Source organism: Nothoprocta perdicaria, unplaced genomic scaffold, assembly GCF_003342845.1.
Source record: "Nothoprocta perdicaria isolate Ctin4 unplaced genomic scaffold, notPer1 scaffold_302, whole genome shotgun sequence".
Lineage (NCBI taxonomy): Eukaryota > Metazoa > Chordata > Aves > Tinamiformes > Tinamidae > Nothoprocta > Nothoprocta perdicaria.
Window position 1 is genome coordinate 721,484 of NW_020455536.1, and position 20,110 is coordinate 741,593.

Consider the following 20,110-nt stretch of genomic DNA (forward strand, 5'->3'; position numbering starts at 1 on the left):
AGATTCATTTCCCAGAAAAACAGCCTCAAAGTAGAACTTACCGCAAAGGCTGAGCATTCCCCACTAACACCACCATCTGCAAGCGGATGCAATTTAAATGTTCTCAAACATTTGTGTTTGCAGCTCAGAACTTAAATACAAAACCACTAGTTGCTTTTRCTTACAGGTACAACAGCTCTATATTTACCTTCTTAAAACTAGGCCATTTTTATGTAGGTTATCAGACTGAAAACCTTTGGMCTCAGCTGTTGTAATCCATTACTCAAGACAACTCCTAAATCTCTGTGGGCCCATGAAATTAAGAATGATTTCATGCATAAAGCCTGGGAGACCACGAGTGTGTAAAGCAATTGATTCTTGATAAAAAAGCTTCTCCAGATGAGACAGACAGGACTACCCCATAGAAATTTAGTCTTGTTCTGTRTTAGCAAATAGATGCTTACCCACATTTTCCTCTCATCTTGCAGGTAGTAGAGCACAGATACCTACCTGCTGGTGGCCAAGCCTTGATATAACCAGTGCAATGGACAACAGCATACTGTGCTTCACCTTCTTTAACTGGGCCAAGGCCATTCCTAAATGAAAAGGAAACAAAACAAAAAAACAAAAAAACAAACAAAAAAAAAAACAAAAAACAAACAAAAAAAAAAAGGTTGATCCACGGAAGAGCTTTATGATTTTTAACTTCTACTAAAAATTTAGATACTTTTAAGTTATAATAGAAACAGCCACCTTCAACCCAGAGTTTTGCAGTCAGCTCCGTTATAGTGCTATTCAAGACCTCCCTGCCTTCCACAACACCTCTGGGAGGAAGATAATTAGATAATTAGTTCTAGCTTGATGGAGACAGTTAAGACAACSAAGTTCAGTGACTTTCTCGTGGCCTGCACCAGAAGTTTGTGGCACTGCCACAGCTGAACTTAGTGGCAAATTCTTCTCTCCAGAGACCCAGTGCTGTTTATTTGCTGTATGTTAATAGAAATGTTCATTGAGCTGGTACTACTCAACTGAACCTTGGCCCAGGGAAAAATGAGCACATGTAGAATAACTAAGTTTGGCAGTACATTAAGTAATAGTACCTGTATCTTTTTCTCATGGTGGTTATTCTGTTCAGAGGTAAGTGATCCAGAGGAGCATTTCCACACCTAGAAGTAAATAGGTATTTGAAAGGGGCTCAAAAATGAATATATGCGCCTTGAATAAAAACGCATTTTAACAGCTTTATTGGTATACACAGGCACATAGCAATAGATTATTTATTTCTGACAGGAAATCCTAGACACATGTTTCCTTAGAACTTGCTGCTCCCACAGTTTGGGTATCACAAATATTTTCATGATATTTCACAAATCATGTAAGGACAATAGTTTTCGTGATAACTATATAAAGAACCCCCCCACCCCCCCAAACTTAAAGATAACTCAAAACAAGAAATTCCAAGACTAGTTTAAGAATAGGTCCATTGTAAAAAGAGCTCAAAATATTATAAAACAAGAGTGATAACTACAGAAGAATACAAATCAGGCCCCAAAATAAGGTATCCACACAAAACAATGTCAGTGTACCGATAACCTCTCTAAACACAGAAATTATGTCATACACTAATCTAGTTTTTGCAAGAATGGACTGCTTACAGAGTTAAGTAACTTTAACACTTTTTTCCTGTATATTTTGTGATATTTCTAATTGCACTTAACTGCATAATTATAACAACCTATTTGTAGTCACGTGAATAATTCAAAGTAAGAAAACAAGGGTTTATTCTCAATGGAAAAAGAACATAACAATGAAGAGTAATCGCAAGGAAAGTTTCACACTATTTGCACATTTTTTGAAGTAATTTTTCCCACAAGAATCTTTTTTTTTTTTTTTTTTTTAAACCAGTCACTGCCAAGGAGAAGGAACAACTACAATAAGATTTAGAATTAGAAAAACAATGGGGCTACTGGCATGTCTAAAATCCATCACATGCACTGGAGTTTGCAGAATCAGAGCATCAGGAAATAACTGTGATTTGATTTGTTGTTTCAAAAGCTGGAGCACCTCTGTAAACAGGACATTAAACCTGTTTTCTTTGCACAAACAAGTCCCCCTCACATGATCCCTATGTGCAGCTAGGGGGAAGCTGTGTTGCGAGTGCTCTTCTCTTGGCTGTATTTATTATTCCCTGAAATAAGAGTAGTAACCCTACAGGAGACAGGCACTTCTGTCTTTCAAAGAGAGAAACTGCAACCAGTGAGGAGCATCTTTCCTGTGCTGGCCACCCATTGGGAGCTGTTCTGCCTAAAAATGCATCAAGCTCCTGTCCCTGTATCAACCTAGGTAGGTGACAATGAAAAAAATCAAACTCCAGGCCATCCTTGACACTGGCTGGGGATTGCTGACTCCCTGTCACAGGAGGAGATGCCCACTGACAGGCAAACATCAGATCTCATCTTTCTATAGAAATCTCTGTCTGAATATCATGTTTATTGATAAGTAGCAGATAAAAACATTTTTAACATTGAGAGGAAGTATGCATGACACTGGATTTTAACAGGCAAATTTAGTTTCCCTTTTTTGCAGGTTATAATCTCAGCATCGTGGGGAATTGAGAAAAGGGGCTGATTTGAAAAGAGGTTTTCACTCCTTACAAAAAGGATGGATACAACTGGGGGGAGGAGGGGAGAAAATATCTGAACATCAGATAGCCCGAGCCCGTTGCTGCCGCTTTGGCATGTTCTCTGATGAACAACCCCACAGAGCCAGCGCAGTGCTCCTGCAGAATCCTGCACTGATAGCCTGGTTAAATTATGGCCATTCTCCTGCAGGTATCGACACAAAMGTGACTGCTGAGAACACAGGGCTCCCTTGCATGGGCCAAGGATGGACCTTTGCACGGACTAGGTGTAAAAGGATCTCTAGCTTTGAAGTCTGATCTTGTAGGCAYGACAGACTATATAAAATCCTTAACCCAGGAGTCACATACATTTGGTCTCCTCCTGTGGCCAGGAGAGCCACATAAGCAGAAGTATGGGCATCTGCTGTAAAGTATGAAATACTTTGGTTTGTGTGTTTTGCTCCATATCAAACTTTGCATCATCTGTTCTCAGCATGTGTAGTGGACACAGGATACCGATGCAATTACGTACTTTCCCCAGTAACCACATGGGGAGCAACTTATTGCAATAATAATAGACCTTTTTATCTAACAACATAAACACCCACAAGTTCTAGTCAGAAACACTAGGCAGACAATCTCTACGAAGTCCAAGCAATGCAGGAGAAGTTGGAAAACTGCAAAATAAACCCTTTAACAATTACTCATTTAGCTAGAATTGACCAGCTGACATCTGGTTAATTCATACCAGGTTAGCTTCTTACACTGCTGGCAAGTTTGCAACTAAATTCCTGTTTGTCTTTAAGATTCTTTTAATATTACTGGTTTGCTGAAAAAATACACAGAGTTGAGCTTTCATTACACTTGTGAAAGCGTTGGTCCCAAAGCACTGATTCACATAATCTGACTCAAAGAGACAACAGTTTGCATTCCAGGGGCAAAGTGGTCATGCAGTTTTCTGGGGAAAGAGCACACCATACCACACTGATAAAAATAACTGCAGCACATATAGGGGGTACTGCTTTGGTCATCAATCACAAGGAAAGACAGGTCTCAGCTATACTTGAGTTACAAAAGCAAGCATTCTGGAAATGCTTAATAGGAGTGTGTCACTATAACTTCAGTTTTTAAACAGTCAAATTAATCAGCAAAATGCCTGAACTTTATAATCTGGGAAGGAGATAGAAATGCTGCAGGAACACAAAGTAAATGCATACCTCATTCTGCAAATGAAAGAGCGCCTCGATCCCATGCACATTCTCATTGAGGACTGCTGACCCTCCTTCTTTACTGTTCCAGTCTTCAAGTCCAGTATTCGTCCTAAAAAAAAAAAAAGAGGGACTGCGTAGATATAAGATGACAATATGTTCATAAACTAAATATCATCAGTCCATCTATGAGGGAAAAAAACAGTAAAAAAGATTGATCTTGCTGTTCTCAAATAAATTATGTATTGGTTTAAATAATGATTTCAATGATTCATAAAACTGCTCTTTTCTTACTCATGTTGGCCCAAGGCCAATTTCTACAACTGAGTCAAAACACCTGAAGGCAGAGGAGTCAGCGACAGAAAAAAATAGCTTTTTAAATGTGTGTTTTGTTCTCCACTCCTTACCAAAACTGCATATAAAGCACCATTTCCTTAAGAGTTGTTTTTCTTTTCCTGTGTTCTCATGTGCACCTCACCATACGAGGTGCTAGGGGTTGAAGTCTACCTCATGTGGGTTGAGGTCCACCTCAACTTGTATGAAGATGCCCTCACAACAGCAGCACCTCAATATGCAGAGAATTCCAGCGACGGTCAGGAATACATTAGAGCAAGCTCTCTTCTTGCCAATGAGATACACAATATGTCAGAGTAGCACCTGTGCTGAGGCCCTTTCAGAGCTGATCAGACTGAGCATGACACGCTAGTGGTTTTTCAAGATTAATCTTCAGCTGGATCAGGGAGACAACCTGAGTCACTGCACAGCAACCCTGGATCTACGCAAGGTCAGATCAGTGTAAGCTGACCCTGGACCTTTGAACCTCACTCCAAAAACAGAGAGTTAGAGAGATGACAGTGACCACGACAGGGCTTCTCGAGAGAGGATGTGAGGGAGGGCACTGACATTCCTACAGTAAGCAGAGGACGATCCAACAAACAAACATAAACCACCAAAAAGGCAGCAAAACAGTAGCACAGATTGATCTCTCCACACCCCTGAGAGGAAACAGAAGGCAGTTAGTGCTACAGAAAACTTCAGAGCAGGGTAGACGTATTGCCTGGAATCCTACTGCTTAAGGGAAAAGGACAGAGAGATTTGAACTCTGCATTTACAAGTCAATTGCCAATGGATGAATACAGAACCTCGCACACTAGTAACATGGAATAAACAGAATAAATGTTATGCTTCAGGGCTGGATACAGTCACAAAAGTGATGGGGCAAGAGGAATGCAATAGAAAACCATTATACAACCAACAGAAAGGCAACAGAACTGATGGGACACAGAGGCTTCTGTCTTAGACGCCACCACCTAGCCATGCCAGTCCCATGTTTAGGATGGTAACAGTATCTTTCAGTAACTGGAGCTATGATATTAAAGCCTTCATTGTGATACAACAATAGCTATATTTGCAGCAATACAAGATATGTGGCTGTATGAAATGAAGTATCTTAGAATATACTTAAAGCCTTTTTCATTAGATTTAATCAAAAGTCTCTGACCAAAAAATTAAGTTCTTAAGTAATTCTATTGCCAAACTTTTGCATTTCAAAATTGTTTTAACTGAAAATATTTACCATCATCCACAGGAATAAAATCATTACAAAGCCCTTTAAAGATTAAAAATTTTAAATAAAGAGCTGGGCAGCAGCCTTTTATTCATAAGGTTAAAGTTTATATATTTATAGTTTATATATYTATATTATTTCCCTTCTTAAGCTACGTATTATTGTAGATGTAGGTATTAACGTACAATTCAGATGYGAGTAGGAAGTCACAATACAGTATTTCTCTGTTTAGTTACACTGGTCCTATGGATGGAGTTGAGATTCAAATTCAGTCCACTCACCTGCATGAGAGAAAACCTTGCACAAAGGTGGCATGCTATGTCCTGGACTACGGGCTATTTTCCCCATTCCTTAATTAACAGCCTTTCATTGCTCTAAATTGTGGCTATTTACAAGAGGCAGCACAAAGATAATATGTGACAGTGCAAGTAAAGACAGAGTATCTATGCAGAACCCAAAGACAATCCATAAAAGATAGCCAAATTAAACCATTAAAAACATTTTTTTTCTTTGGACATAACAACGTTGTCATATAAACAAGAGTTGTTTGCTATGAATTTTTTCCATACCAACAGAAATTCCTGGCGTGACATTACTGATCAAAAAGCAGCAACCAAAGTGTAATTCAAACAGCTAATGGAAATTTCTGAATTTTTATCGTCAAGGWCCATCTATAAATACAAGTACATTTCAAAACTTCATGGCTGCTAAGCTTAAAATTGCTGACACATGTTCCTTTGGCAGGCTTGGAATTCCACCCCCAAAGCAGCAAAATCACATTTTTTACAGTTAGCTTTTTGTTTGGCAAAGTCTTAAAACMGATGCACCAGATAACAAAATTAGTGGCCTAAATTTTGCCCTGACTTACAGAATAACTTGCAGGGGGTGGCAGGTGAGTCTGGAGGTGGCACAGGAGCATCGCAGCAGCGTCTTTCAGGAGACTCTCACGCGGGCACTGTAACCTCGCAGAGCTCTAAACCCACTGCAGCTTTTCATACAGAAAAGCAGTTTGTGAAGTTGCTTGTTTTCTACTAGAAGTTTGTGATGATGTTATAGCAAAGAGAGGAAGATTTATAGATGAATAAATTAAGGASAGAGCTTTCAATAGAGCTCAAAGCAGCCTGGAATGCCCTCCCTGGGACAGGGCATAACAGACAAGTTCACTGTGYAAACAGCAGCCAAGCAACTCGTGCCAGTCCTTGCAGCCTCTAATCTACAGTATTGCATATGAACTAACTAGTTTTCTCTGTTCCGCAGTTTAATRATGACAAATCTGATACAGTGTCATTCCTCCCCTCTAGTTTATTTTCACATGAATGTCTCAAAAACAAACAAACAAAACACCACACCACTTCTTGATCTAGACTTAAAGCACTTGGCTTTTACTAGATAGTTCTACTGAAATGCAGATCCAAAACAGGGAAGTCTCAACAAGTTGAAGTTGTATCACATTTGCCATAACTTCTTTTTGCTGTGAAAATCCACAAGTGCAGCAATAACGCAATGTCATCTGGTATTGAAAYAAAAATCACAACCTTAACTTCTCCCTGGACTACTGACCATTCCATGCCAGATGRGAGGATGGACTGGCCCATATGACCTGACCTGGAGAACTCACCTTCTCCTGGCCTGGCCTGCAATGTGTGGCACATGGCCTGCACCAACCAGGCAGCGTACTGGCCACTGCTGTGTCTAGGTTCTTGCTRGGAAGGTCCCAGCAAGTTGCACACAGGACTCCTAAGAGCCAGTTCTCACCCAGGTCTCGTGAGGGCCAAGTTAGCAGCAGAGATCATCAGCTGCTTTAAGATCATCGAGCGATGGTTCACGGCAGCTGCTCCTGCGATGCACCCAACAGCGTCCCACATCCAAGTCATGCAGATGGAAACAAATCTCAGCTCCATGTCACATGCACAGCCGAACACAGGAGATAATTATTGTGATGATAGCTCTGTAATAGAGCCCCAAAACACTCAGATCCGTGTGTTCCCGCAGCTTTTACACTAATGATGCAACTTCGCTGACAAGTGGACATTGTGGTTTCTCCCCAGGATACATGCACAGAATACCTTTGATGTTATCACTGACAATTATATTCCGATTAATATTTTAGGGTGCTATGACAAATTCTTGTAACTGACTAGTGCAATTGTGATTTTTTTTTTTTCTTTCATCTTCTAGCTTCTTTAGMAGAAAAATTGAGACCTTTAGTCTCATACATTCTGAAATATTGCTAGCAAAGCACACAGAAAATTCTCCATTTTCTTCTAACTTACCAGTAGACTGACTGGTGTCTTCACAGAATCTCAGACTTGCTGAGAAAACTGTCTGAGCTCATGAAGACTCTCACTGTGCCTTCAACACCAAAACCTCTAGCAACTCATCAAGCATCATGCTATACAGGACAGCATCTTGTCTTACAAAGAAGAAGTTAGATATTTTATAATTATTTTCAGCCACTGGATTGTATACATATTTTTTCCAGGYAAAATAATAAAAAGGATAAACTAAAATGTTGGCTTGGACAAGTTAACAAAAGATGACTTTGTGCTCATCAAAAATATTCCACGGGCTACTCGGGGAAGAGAAAGAGAACATAGGGATACTGCAACAGAAGTTCTTAAGAGAGCAAAAAACATCTTTATCTTAGTATTTAAAAAAAAAGCAACAAAGCAAGGATGCATTTAAAAAAATAGACAAGAGGAAATAATTTTAAAAAAGCAAAGTGATGGTTGCTGACCCTCAAACTGAAGAGTCAACTAACAAGAGGCTTACTCAGAGGTGATGCTCTTTATTAGTATATTAAACCTTTAGGAAGTGGCAGTAGACATCATCTGTASGATGTATGCTCCTAACCAAAATTTGCAGCTGCCAGCCCATACAGCAAAAGCATCTCCATCAGTCATGAGAGCATCTCAGTGTGTAAAACATGGGTGTGAATGCAGCATTAGTGGCTGGAGCCCTGATGCTTCCTCACAGTGCCAACTGATACCAGCTTCCAGCTGCTGCTTTGGCATRAACAATGAAGCTACAGAAAACTCAAGTGAAACACCTTTTTTTTTGCTTATTCTTATTTACCAGTTTAACTATATGCACTATCTGTTAGTGAACATTCAGCTTTACACTGACTGGGGTACTCCACTGGCAGAGTTCCTCTTGAAAGCAATGGATGCACTGTGGATACATAAATTGTCTTCAGTAAGAAGATTAAATACTTAACGTTTGATCAAATTAGATTAAGTTTTTCTTGCTAACAGATAATAAGCTCATGCAAAAGCAAAGCAGTCGTGTATTAATTAAACAATAAAAAGAAAAAAATTAAACAGATTGACTCTTAACAACTGTAAGGGGAGACTATCTCACATTTAATGCAGCTCAGCAAGTGCTTTAAGCTCTATTAAGTTTAATAAATATACACTCTCCCCATGGATCCAAAAATAAAAATTTTTCTAGATGATCTAAGAATATTAGATAAAAATCAAAACTGAGCTACAAACACATTTGAGGGTTCTCCTTCCTGGAACTCAAGTTTATAAAAACAAGCAACGGCTCATGATATATAAATAAAGCCATATACACATAAGAGTGAAACTCCACTCCCACAGCTCCACTCTTGGCATTCTGAGTTTTTTTATTTACAGGAATTTAAAGTTCATAAAAGGACAGATACTACCTACCATGCACATATACACACTGGAGTACATGATCCCTGTCCTGAAAATTAGAGTCCCCAACATTTCTCTACAAATCACAGGGTGTTTATTGTAGGGTTGGTACGATTAACAGAATTGAAACATGCTGCTAGTCATCCACTTACTTACCAGAAAGGGAGATTTTCTTCAGTATCCTATATCAAAGGTAGGAAATATGTGGTATAAATACATGGAACAATATAAACCTAGTAAAAATGTACCCATGAAAAAAAACTATCCATGAAAAATACATCTCCTGTGCCACTCATTGAGGGGAAAGCTAACAAATGAGTATTWAGAACAGCTTGGACACTCAAAATATAGTGGAGCTTAAGAGCAGTCTAACTTGAAATTCCAAACTATCTAAGGATATAATCACTTAACTGGCACCAGCCMTACTGTGCACCCAAATACCAAGCCTGTTTTCACAGCATTTCTCTCACACACAGGTCAGAGGTTACAGGGCAGCTCTCACAGGCAATGTCTGTAATCAGATGCTTATTTTAATACCACTGCTTTATATTCCCTGAGCAGTTAGTGACTTTTTAAATCTATGACAAAAAAAAAAATTGACAGTATTTAAAATATATGGGGAGGCCATCAAAAATGCAGAGTTCTAGAAAATAGGAGCAGATACAAAAAAGGAAGGTTTAGCTAACTAGTGATGCTCAAGTTCCCAAGCAGTCTGAGTGCCCAGGCTGCTGCCTGGKGTGGGAGGCTGCAGCACCGGGCAGGACTCGTGCCAGGACTCCCTGCGACCCACTGYGGTGCACAACAGATGGGCTCCAAACAGGCAGGAAGCTTTTTTCCTTTCACGCTTCAGATTTATGCACAATATGTCCTGCTGCTGCACTGTTAATTGTGTACATGTATTTTTTGTGGAAATGTGGAAATAACCGAGGGTCTGGGTGGCACTGGAAGTTGTTCTGCAGACTCTCTCTCCTGTGGGTGCAGGAGTCCTTGGGTTGTGCCTGGAAGATGTCTGGTAGTGCAGATCATCCCTTGCTGCTATCACAGCCTTGATAGGCCATAATCACAATTTCAACTCCTTCTTGTGGGAGGACATGGTGGGGGGGAAATTTGTTCTTGATCATGCAGGGATGGCTCATGACATTCAATTTTTCCTGAGATTAAAATCACAATTACACCCCATTAAAGCTTTCAAGAGGCACAACAGCACAACACTGAGAGAATCAGGGCTACTGGTGAGAATAGGGCCTCTCCACACACACTGCCCGCCCTTGCTTCCCATCTAGTCTGACTGCACAGGGAGGATGGGAGCTGCCCATGGAGATTTCACCCCAGCAGGAAGGCTGCAGGGYAGTGCTGCATTCACAGCCCTTTCCTCTGCAGCACAGCACTTCCTGCCCCAGCACCACCTTCCCCTGGGACTCCAGATCTTTAATGAAGTCAGCACACAGCAGTTTCAATCCTCACATTTTCCGGAAAAGAGGAGCGATACCAGCAGACGGATGTGGGAGAGGAAATCCATGTTCCTTCCAGGCTCTGCCTGTCCCCACGGCTGGGCAGAACTGGAAGTGGTGCCTCAGAAGCCCAGGCGAAGGGGACATGGCTATGGCACAGCAGGACTGGAGCACAAAGAGGAACTGTGTTGGGCCTTAATAAGCCAAAGGGGCACAGATGCCACAAACACAGCTGTGCTTCCATCATTCAGTGATTCTGGATGCATGTACATGAGGAAGGTGTGTGGGAAATCTCATAGCGAGGGACCTAGAAGAACAAGTTGCAGCTCCTTCCTGCTGTGCCCACCTCTCATTCCACAAAGAACACTACACTGGGAGATCATGTGCAGCCCCATCTCTCCCAGCATCAAGCTGGGATGTGGCTACAGTGTGGAGCAGCACTGCATGGACACACCAGCCCAGCACTGTCACCAGASACTCCAGAGGAATGAAGGCACCAGGACAGTGCCACAGCAATATCCCATGAGAACACAGTGTGACCACAAAGTTGGCACAGGACCCCACTGCTCTTGAGCACTTTTTTATGGTGCAGTAGTAAGCAGGACCACATAGAGATCCTACTCTACATATTACTACACCCTGAAGTATTGCTAATATATTAATAAACAATAGTTGGCTCCAGGAATGCACTTTCTGTTAGCAAAGCAACTTTCGAAGGAAATCTGTGTCTTTACTCCTATTTAAAAGGTGAGGAAATTGAAGTGTAAAGGAATGATTTGACTTGCCTGTGATTGATCAGCAGATGGGAGGTGCAGGTAGCAGCAGGGTGTCATGTAAGCAGGATGGACTGTGAGCATAGTGAGGCTGTCAGTGATAATTCTCAGCAACGCAACCTACAGTGATTCTCCAAGTCCACAGCATCTCAGGATGAACTATATTCCTATTAGAACATTATCAGCATAAATGAGAAACATGCATGATTATGCTCCTAGAAATACACGGCCTGGGCTGCTGATTTATCCTTTTGTATAACCACCTACAAGCTCTCACTTGAGTGTYGAACCTCAATGCATCAGCCGAAGCAAGGAGATTTCACTTGAGCCAAACACCCACACTTTCTCGAGGCTACTCAGAACCAGCACAAGCTCATTTATTGCCTCTGCACTCATGAGAAAATTCCTGAACTACCTACCACTTAATGATGGATAATGTTCCACTTACAAACACAAACCACGAGAGCTGGTTCCCCTCACTGGCCTGCCTTCTCGGGGGAACTGTTTTAACCTCCCCGGTGGTGGCAAGGTTTACATCATCTAATTGCAGAAGGCGTTATATAAGCATTAGCATCAAGTTATGACATTCTTGCAATAGAATGAAGAGTCAATCCAGTCAACAGCAATCTAAGTTATAAAAAGAAAAGTAATGCAATTGAAATGCTGCTATTTTTAAAAATMTGTGTGTCCCCTGCTTACCAACTGGAGACACTGACCAGCAAGRAGGGAATTGAAAAGCTTTCTTCCTTTCCTTTCTTTTTAATAAGTAAATCCCCACATTACACAGCTGTTTGCTTAATACAAATCGTTCTTATAAAAGCTCAYAAGGCCAAAAGGTCTCTGTTGTGTCTCCCTTCATGTTTGACTAGCCAGTCTGCATCGTGTAATTCTCCACAGTGCTGGGCAAATATGCATCATTATAATTAAAGAGGAAATTATGTAGGTTTTAGAGCCCTGGCTAGTTTTGAGGGACTATCTGAAGGGACAGTGTTACAGATCACATGCAAGTTTCCCTCCTGATGGATCTGGAAAAACTGGACAAAATAAGCAAATAATTCAAAGCACATGCTTAAAGTTATAATATTAAAAAAGACTAAATGCATTCAGAACTCTCCACAGTGGTTATCTTACATATGGGAAAAATTCAATATAATAAATAAAACAGCTTTGACAAGAGCACACAGATGCACAAGCACTCTTCAGACATAAACGTAACAGCATTATACTTATATTCCAAATCCCTGTGGGGGGAGTGGGAGATGATCCTCTGTTTTCATCCTTGCACTGTCCCTTGACCCTTTCAGCAGCAGCAGCTGTATCTTGCTATAGGTTCCTAGGGGATAATACAGCAGCATAACACACTGTGGCCTCTGCAGGCACTTTTAGATCCAGTCACTAATAAACAAACATGACCAAGCCCATGATTCCACCTAATGGGCTGTTGGTTGGAACAGAGCTGATAACCCATGACATGCACTTGAAGGAAAACCTGAACTGGAAAAGATTATAATACTCACGCCTGCCAATGGTCCAAGACATGAATAGCTCCTCAAAAGAGAGGGCAGAGATCTTTTAGCTAAAAGAAAAGGATCTACAATCCCTAAAAGTTACTCTAAAGGATTGTCAAGCTCCCATGACAGGATCGCCATCCAAACAAACTCTATTATCATTTAATTCAATCTTTTACCATTCACAGCTGTGTAATAAATAAATACATAAAACCTGTAAGTAGCTTTTCAATTAAACTTATTTGTTTCACTCATATGCTCAGCAGGCAGTTTTACTGAAAAACACTTCTGCCAAAAAAAGCTTCCGTTCCTTGCATTCCCAATCACTTGTGCCTCACTATATTCCAGTAATGGGTAACACTCATGTTTATATGTAAATATCACCTGGTTCCAAATTTTTGCTGTGCTCTACTCTGTCTCAGCCAGTAACACACCATGAACGGTAAGGAAAGCTTTCAATTCTAAAGCATAACTACAAGCGGCTCCCAAAGACAATCCACTTCTTAAACTGAAGGTTTAGCTGCAGTTGGTGAACTAACCAATTTCAGGTTAGTAGCAGGAGGAACAATWCCCACAGTAGCTACCCAAGCATCATTTCCCTTTGAAATGTACCCACAACTGTAAAGATGGAAAAGTATCAGACCTGCTTAAAAAAAATGCTATTTCTATTGATTTTTAGCTGATGTTAATTTATCTTTGCTATAAACCATATTTTCAAAATCTTAATACTCAACTAATTGTTTGCCTGCTCACCCACATGTAGAATTACATGTAGTAGTTAGGAACACAAGGTGCAGAAAGGGCAACTATATTGAGCTGAGGAAAGTCTGATGACTTTAACATGTCAAGACAAACTGCACTTGATTAGATCCGTAGTGTTTGTCTAGCTCAATACACAACAAGAAAAAAATAGGATACAGTAATTTTTGCTTTGATGAGGTAGGATAGAATAAAATAGGAAAGACTAAGAGCTCAGCCTCCTATCTCTTTCACCTTACAGAGTATCCCACAAGTTGGTATTTAGGCTCCTAAACGAACTAGGGAAGTTGGAGAGCATTTTCAAGTCCCTGCAGGCAAAGGAGGAAWCCAAACCTGATCACCCACATCCTCCGTGAGTGTTAAATAAGGGTTGAAAAATTCTCAGGGTGGTGCTGCCACTTCTTATTGAGGTCTAAACTGTACAGCCGAACTCACAGCTAGCTCTGGAATAATTAACTACATCAGGACAGAAATCTCTGTTTCTGGAGGCAGCCACACACCAGATCTGTTCTGAGCTCTATCCCATTCCAGATCCTCACTGAAAGCTACGCGGGTAGAAGCTGTCTCACGCATTAAGCTTTGAGATCAGGTCTACTACCTGCTTCTTAGATTTTTCGCTTGTTTGCTGATGAATGTACCATCAGCCTGATAATACACCCGACTAAATATAATTGGAACAAAGAACACAACAAATCACAGGAAAGTGACAACGGCCATACGGCAACGCTGGTTACATGTCTACATGTGGCAAGCACTTCCATGCATGTGACTCCATGCAGGATATTGGATAGGAACAAGTGGGAGTCACAGTCCCAGCAAGCTGAGAACAGAGGAACAGGGAACTGGACCAATTCAAGTTGGTTGAAGAGAGTCACTTCTCCGCAAGAGAGATGTTCAGGCCACTACTGCACCCTACCAGCATCTGTGGAGCTCCCCTTGCAAGCAAGGAAGCATGAGAGATTCACTGAAGGCTTCAAGCAGGCCACGGTCATGAGGCTTTGAGGCATGCTCTGCCTGCTTTATTGGAAATATATTAACCAGAAAGTTGGAATATTTTTGTTAGACATTTGTGGAACACTAGAATTTTTTTAAGAGGGGGGAAAAATGCTGAACTCTGTATATTTCATCATGCATGAATACAGGATAACAAAACAGAGCAGGTTGAATAAATATTGAACATTACAAGAAACACCCCCAAAACTCCCCGAAACCCAGTGACTGAAACTGATCCAGTGAAACATCTGTGATAACAGACCTCAGCACACTACACTTCCCAAGCGAGGAACTCGGTGAAGACTAAAGAGAAATAACCACCGCACAACTCACTTGCACGTGCTCGCCCACACACCTGAAAAGCCACCCTAAAAACATTCCCTGAAGCTGTTCAGGTGCAATAGGTGTAAGCTATAGCTGCTTCCTTATTCTGGTAAAAACATGTACTAACCTCTTTAAACAGCTGTGACAATTAGCAAAGTCACTTACAAATGCAATTTATTATCACTGGTTTTCCTGCCAGGATTACCCACCCAACATAGGGCCTCAGCAGCAGGCAGACCACTGGGTCACTGTGTTTGTGTAGGAGTTGCTTTATGAACTGTTTTATACATAGCTGGCTTCTCTCAACATTTCTTTTTTCCCTCCTCAGAAAAGCCCTGGAGATTGAAGCAAAACAAAATTCTCTTGGAATAAGTTAAAGAGATTAAATGTACCATACATTTAAAATAGGATCATTTGAAAATGCCTAGTTTTTCAGAGCAGACAAGGTTTTYCTCACTGCTGTAGTAACACTCGGTGTCTCATAGGGTAGGAATGGCATTAGAAATTTGGCCCCTCTAAGGCTCAAGTCCTCTTTCTGACACAACGAACACAAAAACACCAAATTCCATCCTCTGTTGYCACCCTTGTGAGATTACTGGACCTCTGCCACTGGTCACAAGGACACAACCAAAGGAAGGATTTGTTTCATGTGCTTGAAGTGAAAAACAGGGCAACTCGCTTGGAAAGGAAACATTTAATCCAGTACATGTAATTTAACACACCGAATATTTACAACTTTCTTTGCCTTCCTGCAGCTCCTCGGCACATTCCGGCTCCGGCGGCTCTAACTCGCCCACTGACTTTTCATTTCTGCCATGTGGAGCTGTCACACTGCACTGGACTGAATCAAACGTTGAAGGGGAACCTGAAAACACTCAGGCTCCAGGCACCACTTCTAAGCAAATACCAGCAGGATGCCCAAGATGTTCATGTCAAACTTGTTCTCTGCACCTGAGTATTGACTGTACTAATTCATTTGCTTGAAAACAGATTGGGGCAGGGGGAAACAACACGCTCATTTTCTCCAACCTAAGTTTAAAAACCCCAACTGCTGAACAGTCTGAAGCTGAAACACCAGCACTTCAGCACTGCCCATGTTCAAAGGCCATCTCAGGCTGGCAAGGCAACCTTCATGCTGCAAACGGTCCATGAAGCCATAGGCACATTTTTTTCTTTGGAACAACGGCGCAGCAAGAGGCTGCTGCGTATGGAAACCATTGCATCTTCCATCACAGCAGTGCCAGCGGGACACACAGCTTCACTGAAAAACAGGTATCACGTGGCGATTTGGTGGTTGCCAGCAGCAAGCCAAACCTCTCCCAAAATTTCACACTCAAAATAGGAAAAGATGCCTTGCCAGATTTGCCTTTTCTACAGCAAAACCAGGTCAAAGTCTAAACTATTCTGTTCATATGAATCATTTTTATTCATCTTATAAAAGAACATGGCAACAATATGTTCCAAGAATTCATGCCCTGATCGAGATGGGACAAACCCAGTATGAGAGCTGCTCTTCTCAAAACCCTCTCTGTCTCCTCCAGGCAGGTGCAGTATCCCTGGCACGGCAGGCTCAGGTCTCCACCCTTCCAAGGAATGAAGTGGTCTGCATGTTCAGGGGGAAAATAAAATAAAAATCACATGTCATTTTTAAGAGCCAAGGTTCAGAAACCCTACAGGGACGTCAAAGACCTCTGGCCATCTCACATGATGTATATGGAAAGTTTCTCTCCCCATCCTCCTCCTGCCCGCCAGGTTCTATGTTGTTTACTACTTGTCTGCTGCTTTTTGCTCTACAGGTTGTTACTTTTCATGGACACTCACTGAAAACAGCTACTGTGGAACCTCTGTTTTACCGCACAATAAAAGCCACATGTGGCCATCAACTCGCTGCCTATGAACAGAAAAATATTACAGCTTCTTCCCTACCTGTCCAGAGGCAAACAGTCATATTGGGTCAGGTCAGTCTGTGCTAAGATGTAAAAATGCAAAATATTAAGATCTGGTTTTAATTCTCTGTACTCTGACTTCCTATGCTGCTGGGCTGGGCACATTTCAGAGGCAGATGGTTTTTTAGGGTTCACGTACTTAAAAGAATTCACAGAAATAAAAAACAGGGAAGAAGGAAAACGCCGTCACTTGAGGCAGCCCTGCACATGTAGAGAACACTTTCTGACACATCAGCCTCTGATAAACCTGCTCTGCAGTACCAAAGGCTGGAAAAAAGGAACCCAAAGGAGCTTCACCACAGCTCTTGGTTCTGCTGACCATCTCACCAAGAACACACTTACCTGAACCAAGGGAACTTTCCTTTTTCAAGGAGTCTTAACAGCTTTGAGTAGGAAAGGATCCTCTGTTAGCAAGTATCTGAATTTTCACAAAATACACAAAGAAGTAGCTGATATTATACTTTTCTGTATAAWGTTATATACCAATAATTATCACACACCAATACTTAGAATAGGATTTTTGCATCTTTTTAACAGTATCAGTGAAGCTAAGCCAATAACTTTCATCTGACAGTGGATYTGAAGCAGCTCCTAGATTTGCCCATATACTGCAGATATGATCTTACTAATGAACTGTCTTTGTAATGCATTACTTTTTCCGTTAATTGAGAGTTTTAACCGTTACTGCTGAGAGCTGAATTTTCAGGTTTCAAGTTAAGCAGTTTCAAGTTAAGGCCCTGAATACTCCCTACAGATAATCCTGCATATGCAGCCTAATAAGAGTTTCACCCAACTCTTCCTTCATGTCACTTGGAGTCTCTCCTGAATTATTAGTTCAAGTCAGTTAACAATAATTATGAAGAGCAATCACATTCACAGACTGGTTGCATGCAGAAAAGAAAAAAAAACCTTCTTTTTGAAAAGATCATGCAGAAATCCTGTGTGGAAAAATGAAATGGAGGTGTAAGATAACTGACAGTATACAAAAATTCTGCTTTAATTAAAAAGTTATTCTTAAGTTTCCCTCTCACATGGTTATTTTCTATTTCTTGAGCACTCCCCATTTGTACAATGCTGTGGAAAGCTCTTTTTCTCCATTGCTCTTTGGCACAGCTCTTGAGTTTAACGCTATTTTCCTCATTTTTACTGACAATCCGACCATCTCTAGCATTTGGATTTTGTAGCTGTGTGTACAAACTCTGCCTGGTAACAGAAAGCTTTGCAGTTGGACAGGAAACCTCTTGAGAAGGAAAATATTGAAGCCATCATCACAGAACAATATATTCTTGAATGTTCTATGAGACAGGTTCCACAACCCAAATCTCTGCTTGCATAACATGAAGTGACGCTTCCATAATGCTAATGAACCACAGTAAATTGTCACACAATGGCTTTTTCTTCTAGAAGGCTACCTATCAGCTCAACTCTTGCTGTGGTCAGTCACCATTTCCATTGTAAGTTCCACGTTTTTGTACTTATAAAATCTGGCAATAAAACACTGTGCCAAGATTAAACTTGGCACACAAGTTCTGTCCAGAAGTAACCTCAATTCATCTTTTTCAGCTAGCAAACTAACTTGACTTAGTTATATTTAAACAAGGTGTTCTGGTTTTCATCACTTTCTTGCAGTCACATGTTCAGAGGTTCAGCCCCCCATTAACTACTTGGTTAAACCAGTTTGCAAGAAACCTTCTGAACACGAGGGTCCCATAGGCTCAGTGCCATAAGCAGGACCTTGGATGCTGCTCTGTGACTGGTCTCAGCYATAGGCAGCAAGTCTGAAGGCAGGCAGGAGAGCTGGGTTACTGTGAGTCATGTTGCCTGGAGCACAGAGCTGGATTTAAACTTCAGGGTTTTTCATTTACACCACTGGAGACACTGGCCTCACATCCTTGAATTAGATACACCATGGAACCATATAGAGGTACCTGTATTCCTCACTAGTCCTTCATGAACTGCTTGTAAAAAATTGTATCAGCAGAAATCCATCTGATAAATTGTTCTGGATATTTTAATTAAAGGAGAGTAGATGAGAGTTTACTAAATACTTAGYCATACGCTGAAGAGTAATTGTAACTGAGGTCTTCTGCAGAAGCTGTGCTTTATTTTTTTAACTTGATCTTTTTCAATTAATTCTTTCCTAGCTCTGTCTACCCTTTCTCCTTTCGAGGTTTGTTGCTTGCAGCTGCTTAGAGCTCTCACTGGCACTAGGATTCAACTCTGTGTTATTCAGCTGCTGCACAACTCCCACCCTCTGAACCTGCATCAGGAACTCCACATCCACTCAGCGCATCCTCAGAGCAAAGAGGTCTTTACTAACCGACCTACTGTGGGATCTGATCTTCAACCATATTTAAAGTGATCTGTTTTTCCCTCTGGAGATTTCCAAGAACAAAGGAAAATAATTTATTACTCTGAATATGTGCCCCATTCTGATTAATCRTTCCCATGACGCACATGAAGTCTTCTTGGGAACATCATTTGCTGCGATTGTCAATTCTCAGCTGCTGTCTTTTCTGGAGTATTTTGAGCCACACTTATACTTCACAGTTCAGCCTTCCCATTGCTACAATGTGTTAGCAATTATGTAGAATAAACAAGTAGACAATTGTACTATATCCAGGGAATAAAATCTACAAGGATATAAAACAAATTAGGAACCAACAACTCTTCCCCAGAAGAATATCCAGAAAGTTAAAAATAGAGCATGCAATTAACTCCCAAAACACATCATTTATTTTAAGCCCTAATTCAAGAGTCACTCCAACTTGGCACACGCTTTTACAGTTCTCCAAGTCCCATCCTCTCATTACTCTTCATTTCCCCCTCCTCTCTTGTGCGAGAGTTCATGCAACTCCACATCCAAGCAGGCCAGGAAGGTGCCTCTACTAAACCCCAAGCTTTCCCTTTTTGCTTAGGTCAGTTTTCAGCTGGTTCAGCACCCTTCACGTGACTCACCGTAGTACCACACCAATGCCAAAGGAGAAGAGGGTGAGCTGAGGTGAGGATTGCATAAGCTGGTGCAACTGCCAAAGAAACTCTCATGCAAYCACAGCCCAGTCTTATTCCTGGGGGCAGCAATGCAAGAGGAAACCTRCTTTCTTCCCTAGCTTGTTCCCTGACAGTTCCCTCTGGCAATGGCAGCGTCACAAGACCTCAGGGTCTGGAGCAGCTTCTCTGCCCAGTGGGTTTRCTTGAAGGTGCTGGGAAAATCCCAGTAAAGCAACGATAACAATGAGTATTTATAACATCCTAACACAAATATAGTCAAAGGCCCCTGCTCTGATGTGATACAGGGCATGTGTTGTTTCTTCTTTGTC

General features: G+C 41.2%; 1 protein-coding gene across 4 annotated transcripts in view; it reads right to left on the bottom strand.

Moving 5' to 3' along the window:
* The window catches only part of ARNT2 (aryl hydrocarbon receptor nuclear translocator 2), a 95,976-nt gene that overhangs the window by 39,626 nt on the left and 36,240 nt on the right, over positions 1-20,110 (bottom strand). For all 4 annotated transcript variants that reach the window (XM_026042450.1, XM_026042448.1, XM_026042447.1 and 1 more), the window contains 3 exons: positions 3,817-3,919; positions 1,080-1,145; positions 490-575 (listed from right to left, as the gene is read on the bottom strand). In XM_026042450.1, the coding sequence (XP_025898235.1) occupies positions 490-575; positions 1,080-1,145; positions 3,817-3,919 (255 nt within the window). The remainder of the gene's footprint in view (positions 1-489; positions 576-1,079; positions 1,146-3,816; positions 3,920-20,110) is intronic.